Below are 15,080 nucleotides of genomic sequence, written 5' to 3'. Positions count from 1 at the left end.
TGCGGCTGGGATGAGTGTGTGTGGGGAGTGTAATGTGTGTGTGCGGCTGGGATGAGTGTGTGTGGGGAGTGTAATGTGTGTGTGCGGCTGGGATGAGTGTGTGTGGGGAGTGTAATGTGTGTGTGCGAGGCTGGGATGAGTGTGTGTGGGGAGTGTAATGTGTGTGTGCGGCTGGGATGAGTGTGTGTGGGGAGTGTAATGTGTGTGTGCGGCTGGGATGAGTGTGTGTGGGGAGTGTAATGTGTGTGTGCGGCTGGGATGAGTGTGTGTGGGGAGTGTAATGTGTGTGTGCGGCTGGGATGAGTGTGTGTGGGGAGTGTAATGTGTGTGCGAGGCTGGGATGAGTGTGTGTGGGGAGTGTAATGTGTGTGTGCGGCTGGGATGAGTGTGTGTGGGGAGTGTAATGTGTGTGTGAGGCTGGGATGAGTGTGTGTGGGAAGTGTAATGTGTGTGTGCGGCTGGGATGAGTGTGTGTGGGGAGTGTAATGTGTGTGTGAGGCTGGGATGAGTGTGTGTGGGGAGTGTAATGTGTGTGTGCAGCTGGGATGAGTGTGCGTGGGGAGTGTAATGTGTGTGTGCGGCTGGGGTGAGTGTGTGTGGGGAGTGTAATGTGTGTGTGCAGCTGGGATGAGTGTGTGTGGGGAGTGTAATGTGTGTGTGCGGCTGGGATGAGTGTGTGTGGGGAGTGTAATGTGTGTGCGGCTGGGATGAGTGTGTGTGGGGAGTGTAATGTGTGTGTGCGGCTGGGATGAGTGTGTGTGGGGAGTGTAATGTGTGTGTGCGGCTGGGATGAGTGTGTGTGGGGAGTGTAATATGTGTGTGCGGCTGGGATGAGTGTGTGTGGGGAGTGTAATGTGTGCGTGCGGCTGGTATGAGTGTGTGTGGGTAGTGTAATGATTGTGTGCGGCTGGGATGAGTGTGTGTGGGGAGTGTAATGTGTGTGTGAGGCTGGGATGAGTGTGTGTGGGGAGTGTAATGTGTGTGTGTGGCTGGGATGAGTGTGTGTGGGGAGTGTAATGTGTGTGTGCGGCTGGGTGAGTGTGTGTGGGGAGTGTAATGTGTGTGTGCGAGGCTGGGATGAGTGTGTGTGGGGAGTGTAATGTGTGTGTGCGAGGCTGGGATGAGTGTGTGTGGGGAGTGTAATGTGTGTGTGTGGCTGGGATGAGTGTGTGTGGGGAGTGTAATGTGTGTGTGCGAGGCTGGGATGAGTGTGTGTGGGGAGTGTAATGTGTGTGTGCGAGGCTGGGATGAGTGTGTGTGGGGAGTGTAATGTGTGTGTGCGGCTGGGATGAGTGTGTGTGGGGAGTGTAATGTGTGTGTGCGGCTGGGATGAGTGTGTGTGGGGAGTGTAATGTGTGTGTGCTGCTGGGATGAGTGTGTGTGGGGAGTGTAATGTGTGTGTGCGAGGCTGGGATGAGTGTGTGTGGGGAGTGTAATGTGTGTGTGCGAGGCTGGGATGAGTGTGTGTGGGGAGTGTAATGTGTGTGTGCGGCTGGGATGAGTGTGTGTGGGGAGTGTAATGTGTGTGTGCGGCTGGGATGAGTGTGTGTGGGGAGTGTAATGTGTGTGTGCGGCTGGGATGAGTGTGTGTGGGGAGTGTAATGTGTGTGTGCGGCTGGGATGAGTGTGTGTGGGGAGTGTAATGTGTGTGCGAGGCTGGGATGAGTGTGTGTGGGGAGTGTAATGTGTGTGTGCGGCTGGGATGAGTGTGTGTGGGGAGTGTAATGTGTGTGTGCGGCTGGGATGAGCGTGTGTGGGGAGTGTAATATGTGTGTGCGGCTGGGATGAGTGTGTGTGGGGAGTGTAATGTGTGCGTGCGGCTGGGATGAGTGTGTGTGGGGAGTGTAATGTGTGTGTGCGGCTGGGATGAGTGTGTGTGGGGAGTGTAATGTGTGTGTGAGGCTGGGATGAGTGTGTGTGGGGAGTGTAATGTGTGTGCGGCTGGGATGAGTGTGTGGGGAGTGTAATGTGTGTGTGCGGCTGGGATGAGTGTGTGTAGGGAGTGTAATGTGTGTGTGCGGCTGGGAGGAGGGTGTGTGGGGAGTGTAATGTGTGTGTGCGGCTGGGATGAGTGTGTGTGGGGAGTGTAATGTGTGTGTGAGGCTGGGATGAGTGTGTGTGGGGAGTGTAATGTGTGTGCGGCTGGGATGAGTGTGTGGGGAGTGTAATGTGTGTGTGCGGCTGGGATGAGTGTGTGTAGGGAGTGTAATGTGTGTGTGCGGCTGGGAGGAGGGTGTGTGGGGAGTGTAATGTGTGTGTGCGGCTGGGATGAGTGTGTGTGGGGAGTGTAATGAGTGTGTGCGGCTGGGATGAGTGTGTGTGGGGAGTGTAATGTGTGTGTGCGGCTGGGATGAGTGTGTGTGGGGAGTGTAATGTGTGTGTGCGGCTGGGATGAGTGCGTGTGTGGAGTGTAATGTGTGTGTGTGGCTGGGATGAGTGTGTGTGGGGAGTGTAATGTGTGTGTGCGGCTGGGATGAGTGTGTGTGGGGAGTGTAATGTGTATGTGCGGCTGGGATGAGTGTGTGTGGGGAGTGTAATGTGTGTGTGCGGCTGGGATGAGTGTGTGTGGGGAGTGTAATGTGTGTGCGAGGCTGGGATGAGTGTGTGTGGGGAGTGTAATGTGTGTGTGCGGCTGGGATGAGTGTGTGTGGGGAGTGTAATGTGTGTGTGCGGCTGGGAGGAGGGTGTGTGGGGAGTGTAATGTGTGTGTGCGGCTGCAGCTTGTCAGCCTCCCGAGGGTCGATCACGGACCTGGCGAATCCCGCACCGTTTCTGATTGGAGTGGATTGTGTTCCATGTGGCCCCGGTGCTGCCCCTCACCGGGAGCGGAATCGGTCCACGTGTGGCGCCGGTTTTTCTGTTGTAAAAGTCCACGGATTCTGGGTTGGTGTCAACACTTAGTTTCTGAAACGGAAAATCCCGGCCCATAATCTTTCAAACTTTAAACTTCCATCCAAGCCAAACTTTTGCTCGATTAAAGTTCAGCCCTTGGTCCCATAACTCTCTCATTGCAGTTACTCTTTGAATAATTTGGTAGCACATGAATTGTGACAAAAAATTCTGGATACAATCAGGGTATTAAATTCTAATAAAGACAGTAGTGATTGTGTACAGTGTGGCGATGCTGTGTAGATTAAGCCCCTCTTAAGCAATTATATTTTCAGAACTCAGTAATAGTGAAATCAGCCACCTTCAGAGCCTTTGCCGTCCTCTCGTATCGATGATTTTGTGCTTGTAGTTTTAGAAAGTGTAAGGAGCATAAAGGTGTCTGTGTGTAAGTTGACATTGTGCCCAACTAACTGCCAACATAAACATCACCAACACACTGAGAAAAACACCAATGCAAAGGAACATTGGGGGGAGGGGTGTGATGTCATTGCGGAGGGGTGTGACATCATTGGAGAGGGGCATGATGTCATTGGGAGAGGATGTTATGTCATTGGGGGAGGGTGCAATGTATTTGGGCGAGGGTGAGATGTAATTGGGGACGGAGGTAATATCATTAGGGATGGTGTAATGTTATTAGGGAGAGGGCTGACTTCCAGTTGCGGCTATGCCTAGGTAGGTCGCACGTTCGGCAGCTCCCGCCAAGAACGGACTTTCGGGCCCTTTTGAGGAGCCCCAGCGGCACTTGTACGACGGTTCCCAGTGTGGGAAGGTGATCGTAGGTTCCCCCAGCACTGTATGGAGTGGACCAGGAGTGGAGTGACCAAAAAAGTGGTTTTGGAGCAGCGAAGCGAAAGGGGGAGGAAAAGCAGGATGGCGGCGGGTGGAGATCAAGCAGCGTGGGCGCAGTGGTCGCGTGAGCAGAAAGAGTTCCTTAAAAACTGCTTTGCGGAGCTGAGAGCAGAAATGCTGGCGCCAGTGAAGGCGTCGATCGAAAAGCTGGTGGAGACCCAGAAGGCACAAGGGGCGGCGATTCGAGAGGTGCGGCAGAAGGCCTCGGAGAACGAGGACGAGATGTGGGGCCTGGCAGTGAAGGTGGAGGCGCACGAGGCCGTACACAAGAAATGGCAGGAGAAGTGTGAGGACCTGGAGAACAGGTCGAGGAGGAAGAATCTTCGGATTCTGGGTCTTCCTGAAGGAGGGGAGGGGTCCGACACTGCGGCATATGTAGCTACAATGCTCAACACGCTGATGGGCGCGGGAACTTTCCCGAGGCCCCTGGAGCTGGATGGGGCTCAACGAGTCCTGGCAAGGAGACCCAAAGCCAACGAGCCGCCAAGGGCTGTAGTGGTGAGGTTCCACCACTTTATGGTCAGGGAGTGTGTCCTGAGATGGGCCAAGAAAGAGCGGAGCAGCAGGTGGGAGAATACGGAGATCCGAATCTATCAGGACTGGAGTGCGGAGGTGGCTAAGAAGACAGCTGGTTTTAATCGGGCCAAGGCGGTGCTCCATCGGAAGGGGGTGAAGTTTGGAATGCTGCAGTCAGCGCGATTGTGGGTCACCTATTCATCGATGGGACTTTTGCGAGCCTAGGGGCGCTAGAGGAGAAATTTGGGTTACCTCCCGGGAATGCTTTTAGGTACATGCAAGTGAGGGCATTTGTGAGATGGCATGTGAAGGAATTTCCGCTGCTCCCAGCACGAAGGATTCGGGACAGGGTGATTTTGGGTGTATGGGTCTGAGAAGGCAAGGTCTCGGCGATCTATCAGGAACTGCAGGAGGCGGAGGAGGCTTCGGTGGAGGAGTTAAAGGGCAAGTGGGAGGAGGAGCTTGGGGAAGAGCTGGATGAAGATCTGTGGGCTGATGCCCTGAGTAGGGTTAATTCTTCCTCCTCTTGCGCCAGGCTCAGCCTAATACAGTTCAAAGTTGTCCATAGGGCGCATATGACAGGGGCGAGGATGAGTAGGTTTTTTGGGATGGAGGACAGGTGTGTGAGGTGCTCGGGGAGCCCAGCAAATCACGCCCACATGTTCTGGACATGCCCGGTGCTGGAGGGGTTCTGGAGGGGCTTTGCGAGGACTATGTCCAAAATGGTGAACACCCGGGTCAAGCCGAGCTGGGGGATAGCACTATTTGGGGTATCGGACGATCCGGGAGTGCAGGAGCGGAAAGAGGCCGGAGTTCTGGCCTTTGCGTCCCTGGTAGCCCGGAGAAGGATCCTACTAATGTGGAGGGATGCGAAGCCCCCCAGTGTGGAAGCTTGGATTAACGATATGGCAGGATTCATCAAGCTGGAGAGGATAAAGTTTGCCTTGTGAGGGTCTGTGCAGGGGTTCTCCAGGCACTGGCAACCGTTCCTAGACTTTCTCGCGGAGCGTTAGGAGGAGGTCAGCAGCAACCCTGTGGGGGGGGGGGGGGGTGGCGTTTGGTTTTTCTGTTTTGTTTAGGTTAGAGTGGGGTGTTTTTTCCTTACGTGTTTATTTGTTAAATGGGGGTTATTGTATTTTGTTGGAAATCTCATGTGTAATTTTTGTTTGTTTTGCGCGTTATTATTTTTTTTCTGGTTGGAGCGTTTTGTTGAAAATCGTTGAAAATTTGAATAAATATATATATTTTTTAAAATTAGGGAGAGGGCTGTGTTGTCATTGGGGAGGGTGTGATGTCATTATGGGAGAGGCACAATCTTATTGGGAGGTATGTGATGTCAATGGGGGTGCGCATGATGTCATTGGGAAAGGGTGTGATGTCATTGAAGAGGGGCGTAATGTCATTGACGGAGGGTGTTATGTCATTGGGAGAGTGGTGTGATGTCACTGACGGAGGCTGTTATGCCATTGACGGATGGTGTGATGTCATTACCAGAGGGTGTGATTTCTTTGGGAGGGTATGATGTCATTGGGGGCTGGTGCAATGTAATTGGTATGATGTAATTGGGGGAGTGTGCAATGTAATTGGGAAGGGTGTGTTGTCATTGGGGAGGGGGAGATGTCATTGGGGAGAGTGTGATGTCATTGGGAGATGGGTGTGATGTCATTGGGGAGGGGCATGATGTCTTTGGGGAGGGTTGTGATGCCATTGGGCAGAGTGAAATGTAATTGGGAAGAATGTGATGTCATTGGGGAGGGTGAGATTTAATTGGGGACGGAGATAATGTCATCAGGGATGGTGCAATGTTATGAGGGAGAGGGCTGTGTTGTCATTGGGGAGGGGTGTGATGTCATTGAGGGAGTGGTGTGATGTCATTGGGGAGTGTGATGTCATTGGGAGAGTGGTGTGATGTCATTGGGGAGGGAGTGATGTTATTGGGGAGGGTGCAATATAAGTGGGGACAGTTGTGTTGTCATTGGGGGAGACTGCGTGTCAATGGGAGGGGGCCTGACGTCATTGGGGAGGTGTGATGTCATTTGGGTGGTTGCGATGTTATTGGGGGAGGGTGCGATGTCATTGGGGAGGGTGTGATGTTATTGGGGAAGGTGCAATATAAGTGGGGACGGTTGTGTAATGTAATTGCGAAGGGGCATGATGTCATTGGGGAGGGTGTGATGTGATTGGCAGAGTGGTGTGATGTCATTTGGGGGTGTAATGTCATTGGGGAGGGATGTGATGTCATTGGGAAGGGTGCAATGTCATTGGGGAGGGTGTGATGTCATTTGGGAGGTTGCGATGTTATTGGGGGAGGGTGCGATGTCATTGGGGAGGGTGTGATGTTATTGGGGAGGGTGCAATGTAAGTGGGGATGGTTGTGTTGTCATTGGGGGAGAGTGCGTGTCATTGGGGAGGGGGCCTGATGTCATTGGGGGAGGTGCATGATATTATTGGGGAGGGATGTGATGTCATTGGGGAGAGGGGTGTGATGTAATTGCGAAGGGGCATGATGTCATTGGGGAGGGTGGGATGTGATTGGCAGAGTGGTGTGATGTCATTTGGGGGTGTAATGTCATTGGGGAGGGATGTGATGTCATTGGGGAGGTTGCGATGTTATTGGGGAGGGTGCGATGTAAGTGGGGACGGGTGTGTTGTCATTGGGGAGAGGCACGATGTTATTGGGGAGGGATGTGATGTCAATGGGGGGTGGGGGTGATATCATGGCGAAGGGGCGTGATATCATTGAAGAGGGGCATAATGTCATTGACGGAGGGTGTTATGTAATTGGTGGAGGGCTTGATGTCATTGGGATTTGGTGCAATGTCATTGGGGAGGGTGTGATGTCATTGGGGTGGGGTGTGATGCCATTAGGAAAGTGGTGTGATGTCATTGCGGAGGGGCGTGATGTCATTGGGGGCGATGCTGTGATTACATGGGCTAACAGGATTTCAGCAAATGCACATTGTGCAGGGTGAGACCATAACTGTTAGAACACCTCCTTTAATTATCTTCCAAATTACCCAGCCACCAGTGGTGTCCAGTATCAGGAATGTGTGACGTCTGCAGCATGTGATGCAGCCAGGAACATCGGCTCCCTGCGAAACCACAAGCTCTGCTATCGGGAGATAGAGGCTTCCAAAGAGTTGGGGAGAACACATGAGTGTGTTTCCTTGGAGCATACACAGTATCTCGACATGTGGAGCTTCCATGGTAGTAGAATATTCCTTGCCCTCGATGCAGCGATCGGGATTGAAATGCACACGCTGATCTTTGAATCTGGTTATTGATTCACAATTATTGGACAAGTAACGCTACGAGGGGCAGCTCAGTACATCAGCCTTGGTGAACGACTGCCTTATCTGACGGTCTGGAGGGGGAGACATGCTTGCACTGCTGCCTGTGTATGGGCACACCCTGCTCCTGATGCTGCCAATGAGAGATGGGGCATGCAGTCTTCAGTGTCCATGGTGAGAACCACTTTCATTCTCTGAACATTTTCATTGAGGTTATCAGTGTGCAAGCGGGCTGAGGCATTTTTACCAATGTTAGTACTGAACAGAAAAGTGTCACCATGGTGAGCATTAGTGATTGAGGCGGGATGGTGCCCTCATGGACGCTCCGACAAAGTGCCCCCCTTGTTGCCTCAGAGGAGTTGGAGGCAGGCTAATTGGCTCAGCCCAAATGGCAATCAGCAGCCCGGTGACCAGCCTCATCGTGCAGGTATCCATCGAGGGTCTCCGTCACACTGCGCCCTCCGCAGGGGATTCTGTTCTCACTGTCACTCGCAGAGCAGGGAAGGATTCTGTGGAGGGGCTGGGGAGATTCTCTGAGAACCTTCACCCTCCTCTCCAACCTCCACAGCCCCAGGTTGGTCCAGGTGGATTGGGTGGGGCTGGTTGCTGGGGAGGAGCAGCCGTCTATTCCCGTAGGCATTGCGCACATCCTGTTGCACAGCTCCTCTGTAGTTTGTGGATGTCAGCGTTTGTACTCTAAGTGGGCACTCCAGGCTGCTGAGTGAGCCTTGCAAAAACCGGCACCTTTTGCAGACAGTCACATAGCTCTTGCATACTCTCCGAGTAACGCTGCAATGTGTCTCTCCGTGTGATCGGTCATTCCCTTGTTATGGGCCAGGGCTTAGAGAACCCCAAAGTGTATCATGGAGTTCGCCTGACCCATAACTTTTAATAGATTGTGGTTATGGGGAACACACGGCCCACTCTACAGGTGTGGTGCAACAGAGAGCTAAAGTATTTTAAAATTAAAACAATGTTTATTTATGAATCCAGTTAACACTTTATAAACCCACAGTAAACATCTTAACAACTATCAACACCGATCATCCCACAGATATAATATTCTATAAGTAACCCTTAATCTGTCCTTGCAACATCCATAAGACAAGACCCTTTTTAACACAGAGATCAGGGGCGGGATTCTCCGACCCCCCGCCAGGTCGGGGAATCCCTGGGGGGTGGCGCGAATCCCACCACTCCGACGCCGGCTGCCGTATTCTCCGGGGCCGGTTTTTGGGCGGGGGCGGGGTTTACGCCGGTCGGGGGCCATTGGCAGCAGCACCCCCAGCAATTCTCTGGGCTCCGATGGGCTGAGTGGCCGTAGTTTCCTGGCCAGTCCCGCTAGCGTGAAATAGACATGGTCCATCACGGTGGGACCTGGCTTGTAGGCCGGCTACGTGAGATCTCGGGGGGGGGGGGGGGCGGGGGCACGGGGGTATATGTCCCCGGGGTGGGGGGGGCGCCCACGGTGGCCTGGCCCCCGATCGGGGCCCACCGATCAGCGGGCGGGACTGTTCCGTGGGGACACTCTTTCCTTCCGCGCCGGCCTCTGTAGGGCTCCGCCATGGCCGGCGTGGAGAAGAACCCACTTGCGCATGCGCAGGAAACACGCAGGCCGGTCTGCGCATGCGCAGGAAACACGCAGGCTGGTCTGCGCATGCGCAGGAAACACGCAGGCCGGTCTGCGCATGCGTGGAACCACGCCGGCGGTTCTGCACATGCGCCAACTCGCGCTGACCCTTCGGCACCGGTTGGCGCGGCGCCAACCCCCCCGCCGCTGGCCTAGCCCCCGGAAGTGCAGAGGAGTGGTTCGTGCCGCTCTTGGCACCGGCGTCGGGCCAGTTGCAGGAGAATCCCGCCTCAGGCTTAAATTCTCTACTGAGAGTAGTTATCACTTTGAAATCACCCAAATGATCTGGAGACAGTCTTTAGATTGCAGCGAGATCCTTATACAGCTCCTTGCTTTTCCTGCAGTTATCAAACTCTCAAAACGAAACTAAAGCACATCCTGTAGCAGACAGACCAAAGCAAAAGTAAAAGCAGACAGATAGCCCAGCTCCACCCACTCTCTGACATCACTGATAAACACCCATTTCTTAAAGGTACACCCACTACAGCTATTTTATAAACACCCATTTCTTAAAGGTACTCTCACATGACACTCTCAAGCTTGGAGCTCGTGGCCGAGCTCCCGAGGCAATGTGGAGCTCGGCACCACCATGGACTCCACTATCTGCTGTTTAACCAAAACGTGGGGAGCAGATTGCACCTCACTGTAGTCTACATTCTTGACCAAAGGAGATTATATTTTGTAAATGGGTGAGGCTGCAGAGTTACAAATTAATTATTGGCTATGAATTGTCTTCTCGTTCACTTCACTCTTACGAAATAGATGAATGGTTTATTTTTGGGCAGGGCCGTTGTGACGGTTCCTGTTTTGCTTTGTGTCTTTATGCTCTTTCCAATGATGCCTAATATCCACGTGCAGGCAGAAATGAGGTAGACCCTCTAACTGGCAGCACGGTCCTTGCTGTTCTGGGTAGAAGATAGAAAGGGCAGAGACTCTCCTGGAAGCAGTATAAGAGGAAGTGGAATGATGAACAGAGGGGACGTACAGACTCAAAACGTTAACTTTGTCTCTCTCTCTCTCGCTCCACAGAAGCTGGAGTTTCTGACAGACCAACATTAGTCATGATAAAAACCTGCAGAACACAAAGCGGGGCCAACAAGTGCCTTGGCAAGGCAGGGTACCGGCTAGATCCTGGTACAAAACAAAAGTGAGCACGATCCAGGTTATAGAGCAGAGCCACCACTATCCAGCACCTTCTGTTTTATTCTGGGCAGTGAAATGAAGCTTTTTAAAATTGTTAACAGGACGTTGGTGTTTCTGGCTAGGCCAGCTTTTATTGTGGATATCTAATTGACCTCGGTCACAATTTCATTCGTGGTTTGATTAAACCGAGTGTCTTGCTGGACCATTCCAGAGAGCAGTAAAGAGTCAAGCTGTGGGTCTGGAGTCACGTGTAGGCCAGACCGGGTAAGGACGGCAGATTTCCTTTCCCTAAAGGACATTAGTGAACCAGATGGGCTTTTATGATCATTTTGAATGAGACTGGTATTTTACTCCAGATTTATTTTTGTAATTTAAATTTTACCAACTGCTATGATGAGATTTGAACTGTTATTTCTGGAATATTACTCCAGTAACCCCACAATGCAACACCCTAGTGTTCTGGCCCCAGTGGTGGTGGTGCTCTGTAACCTGGGTCTGGCTCACTCTGTTTTTGTACCAGGATCTAGCCGGTACCGACCCTGGCTTGACAAGGCATCTCGTTATCCCAACTTTGAACTCTGCAGGTTTTTATCATTACAAATGTTGGTCTGTGAGAAAGCTCTCGCCAAAAAAAAAAAGTTCAAAGGGGTTTATCAGAAACTGATATGAAGTAGAGTTTCGCAGCTTCTTGTTACAATGGTATGTTTTCGTTCTAATCTCAGTTGCTCTCCCAAGACCCGAGTTGTAAACCTAATTCCCAAATCCTAAAATCCTTCTTAATTCTGGGTAACATTGCAAATCACTGCGAGATGTTCAGATTGCACTAGTATGTGGTAGGATTTGCAGTAAGTAACTGTGAGTCGGGAGAAACACGCTTAAACTATCAACTCGGACATATCTGCGCTTGCTTTGTTACTTAAACAAGTAGACAAAGGCTCAAACAAACTGTCTTGCTTGTCTTTGCGTTAACATGTGTTAATACTTTGAAATTGTTACAGTTTTGCATACTTGGACGATATTGCATGAGTAAAACATTGTGAGAGTTTGGGAAGTTAAATATGTCAGCGATTCCTGATGGGAAGATGAGATGCTAAGTCCCCTTTGGAGAACGTGGGTATGTGAGACCATCCCATTACATCACCTCGGAGAGGCTGACATGCCCTCTCTTTGACATGTCTTCTTGTTTCCCTTTTGTTACCCTGGCAATTTGGGCGTATCGGTGGGTGAACCTTTTTGAGTGGGTGTGACGCTCAAGGTTGAAGCTTTACAGTAGAGGTTGGTCAGTCGTGGTCTCTGATAAATTTGTGGTCTCTTGGCTGCATTTTTAAAATTTGGAAAGATACTTGTTGAGATCTTAATGGGACCTGAACCATGGAATGAACAGCACCTGAAAAGTGTGATAGGTGGTATATGTTCCCCATTATCATTTTAAACAGTAATGTGAGCAAACTGTCCTATTTATTCAAGGTTTGTATGTGTTAAGTGAACAGTTTGATTCTTTTGTACAGAGGTCAACATTTGAGTGTTGCACTTTTATTTCCTCCATTATCATAGAATTTACAGTGCAGAAGGAGGCCATTCAGCCCATCGAGTCTGCACCAGCTCTTGGAAAGAGCACCCGACCCAAGGTCAACACCTCCACCCTATCCCCATAACCCAGTAACCCCACCCAACACTAAGGGCAATTTTGGACACTAAGGGCAATTTATCACGGCCAATCCACCTAACCTGCACATCTTTGGACTGTGGGAGGAAACCGGAGCACCCGGAGGAAACCCACGCACACACTGGGAGGATGTGCAGACTCCGCACAGACAGCGACCCAAGCTGGAATCGAACCTGGGACCTTGGAGCTGTGAAGCAATTGTGCTATCCACAATGCTACCGTGCTGCCCTAAATTACAATAACTACACATCAAAACAAACTGACATAAAAGCAAAATGCTGGATAAACTCAACAGGTCTGGCAGCGAGAGCGAAACAGAGTTAACGGGTTGGGTCCGTACAACTCTTCAGAACTGAAGAGAGTGACAATTGAGCGTGGCTAATCCACCTAACCTGCACATCTTTGGACTGCGGGAGGAAACCGGAGCACCCGGAGGAAACCCACGCACACACGGGGAGGACGTGCACACTCCGCACAGACACCCGAGGCCGGAATTGACCCCTATGGAGCATTGGTAACCGCTGTGCCACTGTGACACCCGGGTCCCTGGCGCCGTGAGGCAGCAGTGCTAACCACTGTGACACTGTGCCACCTGGGTCCCTGGCGCCGTGAGGCAGCAGTGCTAACCGCTGTGTCACTGTGCCACCTGGGCCCCTGGCGCCGTGAGGCAGCAGTGCTAACCACTGTGTCACTGTCCCACCCGGGTCCCTGCCGCTGAGAGGCAGCAGTGCTAACCGCTGTGCCACTGTGCCACCCGGGTCCCTGGTGCTGAGAGGTAGCAGTGCTAACTGTTGTTGGAAAGGAGGTATGTGGTCAGGTGGAGCAAAACAGGAAAGTCTGGGATGGGTTAGAGGGCAAGGAAGATTAAATATGCAAGATGTCAAAGGAACAAAAGATCACTTGAGGGAAGAGATGTGGTTGTTTAAGCGAGTTTTGGTTAACAACTTATCAACATCTCTCCCTCAATGCCAGCAAAACTAAAGAGCTGGAGCGGGATTCTCCGACCCCCCACCGGGTTGGAGAATCGCCGGGGGCTGGCGTGAATCTCGCCCCCCCGCCGGTTGCCGAATTCTCCGGCACCGGATATTCGGCGGGGGTGGGAATAGCGCCGCGCCAGTTGGCAGGCCCCCCCTGGTGATTCTCCGGCCCGCGATGGGCCGAAGTCCCGCTGCTAGAATGCCTGTTCCGCCGGCGTGGATTAAACCACCTCTCTTACCGGCGGGACAAGGCGGCGCGGGCGGGCTCCGGGGTCCTGGGGGGGGCGCGGGGCGATCTGGCCCCGGTGGGTGCCCGCACGGTGGCCTGGCCCGCGATCGGGGCCCACCGATCCGTGGGCGGGCCTGTGCCGTGGGGGCACTCTTTTCCTTCCGCCTCCGCCACGGTCTCCACCATGGCGGAGGCGGAAGAGACTCCCTCCACTGCGCATGCGCGGGGATGCCGTGAGCGGCCACTAATGCTCCCGCGCATGCGCCGCACGGCAAAGTCATTTCCGCGCCAGCTGGCGGGGCGGAAATCAGTCTGGCGCGGTCCCCCAAGATGCGGAGACATCCGCACCTTTGGGGTGGCGCGATGCCGGACTGATTCGCGCCATTTTTGGCGCCGCTCGGCGGACATCGCGCTGATTGCAGAGAATCCCGCCCCTGGTCATTGACTTCAGGAAGCAAAGTACTGTACACACCCCTGTCAGCATCAACGGGGCCGAGGTGGAGATGGTTAGCAGTTTCAAATTCCTAGGGGTGCCCATCTCCAAAAATCTGTCCTGGTCCTCCCATGTCGACGCTACCACCAAGAAAGCACAACAGCGCCTATACTTCCTCAGGAAACTAAGGATATTCGGCCTCCTCCACCCCTTTCATTTTCTCCTCTTGCTCCCACACCGCCGTCAAAGTTCTCATCAGCTCCTCTCTCACTGGGTTCAGGGTCTCACCCACCCACTCCTGAAGCGAGGCCGTCATCTCCGTCCGATGCCTTTCAAAACGCTTTGAAAACAACACTGAAACTCTCTAGCCATCACCTCCGTCATCTTCTCCACCGTGATGGGCGTGGCCCCACCCGATGGGCTCTCTCCCGCCATCTTTCCTCCTGCTGCACCCCTCCCATCGGTCAGCGGTGGGCCTTCCCTCGCTGCCTTTTTCCCTGCATTCTTCTTTCCAGTTTTTGACATTCTGTAAATGCCCCAAACCTTCCCACAGCTTCTCACAGACAGAATTTCCCCAAAACTGGGTGCAAAGGGGCTAAAAAAGACAGCTCTGGCAGGAGCCACCAAACACGCGGCTTCCACCTCAACGTCATACCCGGAGGTTCCCAGCCGAGTGTCATACTGAGGGGGTGCTGTTGGAGGTGCTTTTTGGACAAGTGGATGTGGAAAGATCCAACAGCAACTATTTGAAGAGCAAGGCTGTTCTCCTGGTGCCCTGGTCAATATTTATCCATCAACCAAATAAAACAGGGCAGCACGGTGGCACAGTGGTTAGCACTGCTGCCTCACAGCTCCAGGGAGCCTGGGTAGGGTGCTCGTTCAGAGAGGGTTGGTGCAGACTCGATGGGCCGAATGGTCTTCTTCTGCACTGTAAGGATTCTATGATCATCTAGTCATCATCACATTGCTGTTTGTGAGATTGTGCTGTGCGCACATTGCCTGTTGCGTTTCGTCCATTACAGCAGTGCTTTGCTATGTTCTGAGGTTGTGGAAGGTGCTGTGGGAATGCCAGTCTGTTGTATCCTTCCGCTTTCTCACTCGGTCGCCCTTGTCCTGAGATGGTCCCTGGAGCATGGAGACAAACTTGCCAGAAAATAATACTGCTCTTTCTCCCCCAATCACTGTGAGAGTCACTTTTAATCACTAGGCTCTCGTCTGGTCAGCTGTGCTGAAGTTGCACTGCGGACTTTTAAATTACTCACGTTGGATGTGTTGATGTACGTATTTCGAGTGGGTTGTTGTCGGTGTGTGATCGGGAAATAACTCTCATGCATGAATGTAACGGTAAAGTCTCAACGTGCTTTGACAGCTGAGCTTTTTCAAGATTCCTTTCATGCTTTGAACAGGCTTTGTTCAATTCGTCATGTAAATCGCTGTCTCTTTAATGGCCAATAACAA

The 15,080-nt window shown here is 52.5% G+C and overlaps 1 protein-coding gene across 2 annotated transcripts in view; it reads left to right on the top strand.

Annotated features, from left to right (window-relative positions):
* Window positions 1–15,080, top strand: part of rspo2 (R-spondin 2) — a 155,241-nt gene that overhangs the window by 32,062 nt on the left and 108,099 nt on the right. Inside the window, exon 1 of one of the 2 annotated variants that reach the window (XM_072466876.1) lies at window positions 7,466–7,718. The exons of the other annotated variant lie outside the window; for it this stretch is intronic. Coding sequence (XP_072322977.1) covers window positions 7,691–7,718 — 28 coding nt within the window. The 5' untranslated portion in view covers window positions 7,466–7,690. Of the gene's footprint in view, window positions 1–7,465; window positions 7,719–15,080 lie in introns of those variants that run through there. 2 annotated transcript variants of the gene reach the window in all.

This window comes from Scyliorhinus torazame, chromosome 11 (assembly GCF_047496885.1).
Source record: "Scyliorhinus torazame isolate Kashiwa2021f chromosome 11, sScyTor2.1, whole genome shotgun sequence".
Taxonomy (NCBI): domain Eukaryota; kingdom Metazoa; phylum Chordata; class Chondrichthyes; order Carcharhiniformes; family Scyliorhinidae; genus Scyliorhinus; species Scyliorhinus torazame.
The sequence above is the reverse complement of the archived record's forward strand: the minus strand, read 5'-3'. Positions and strand labels throughout refer to the sequence as shown.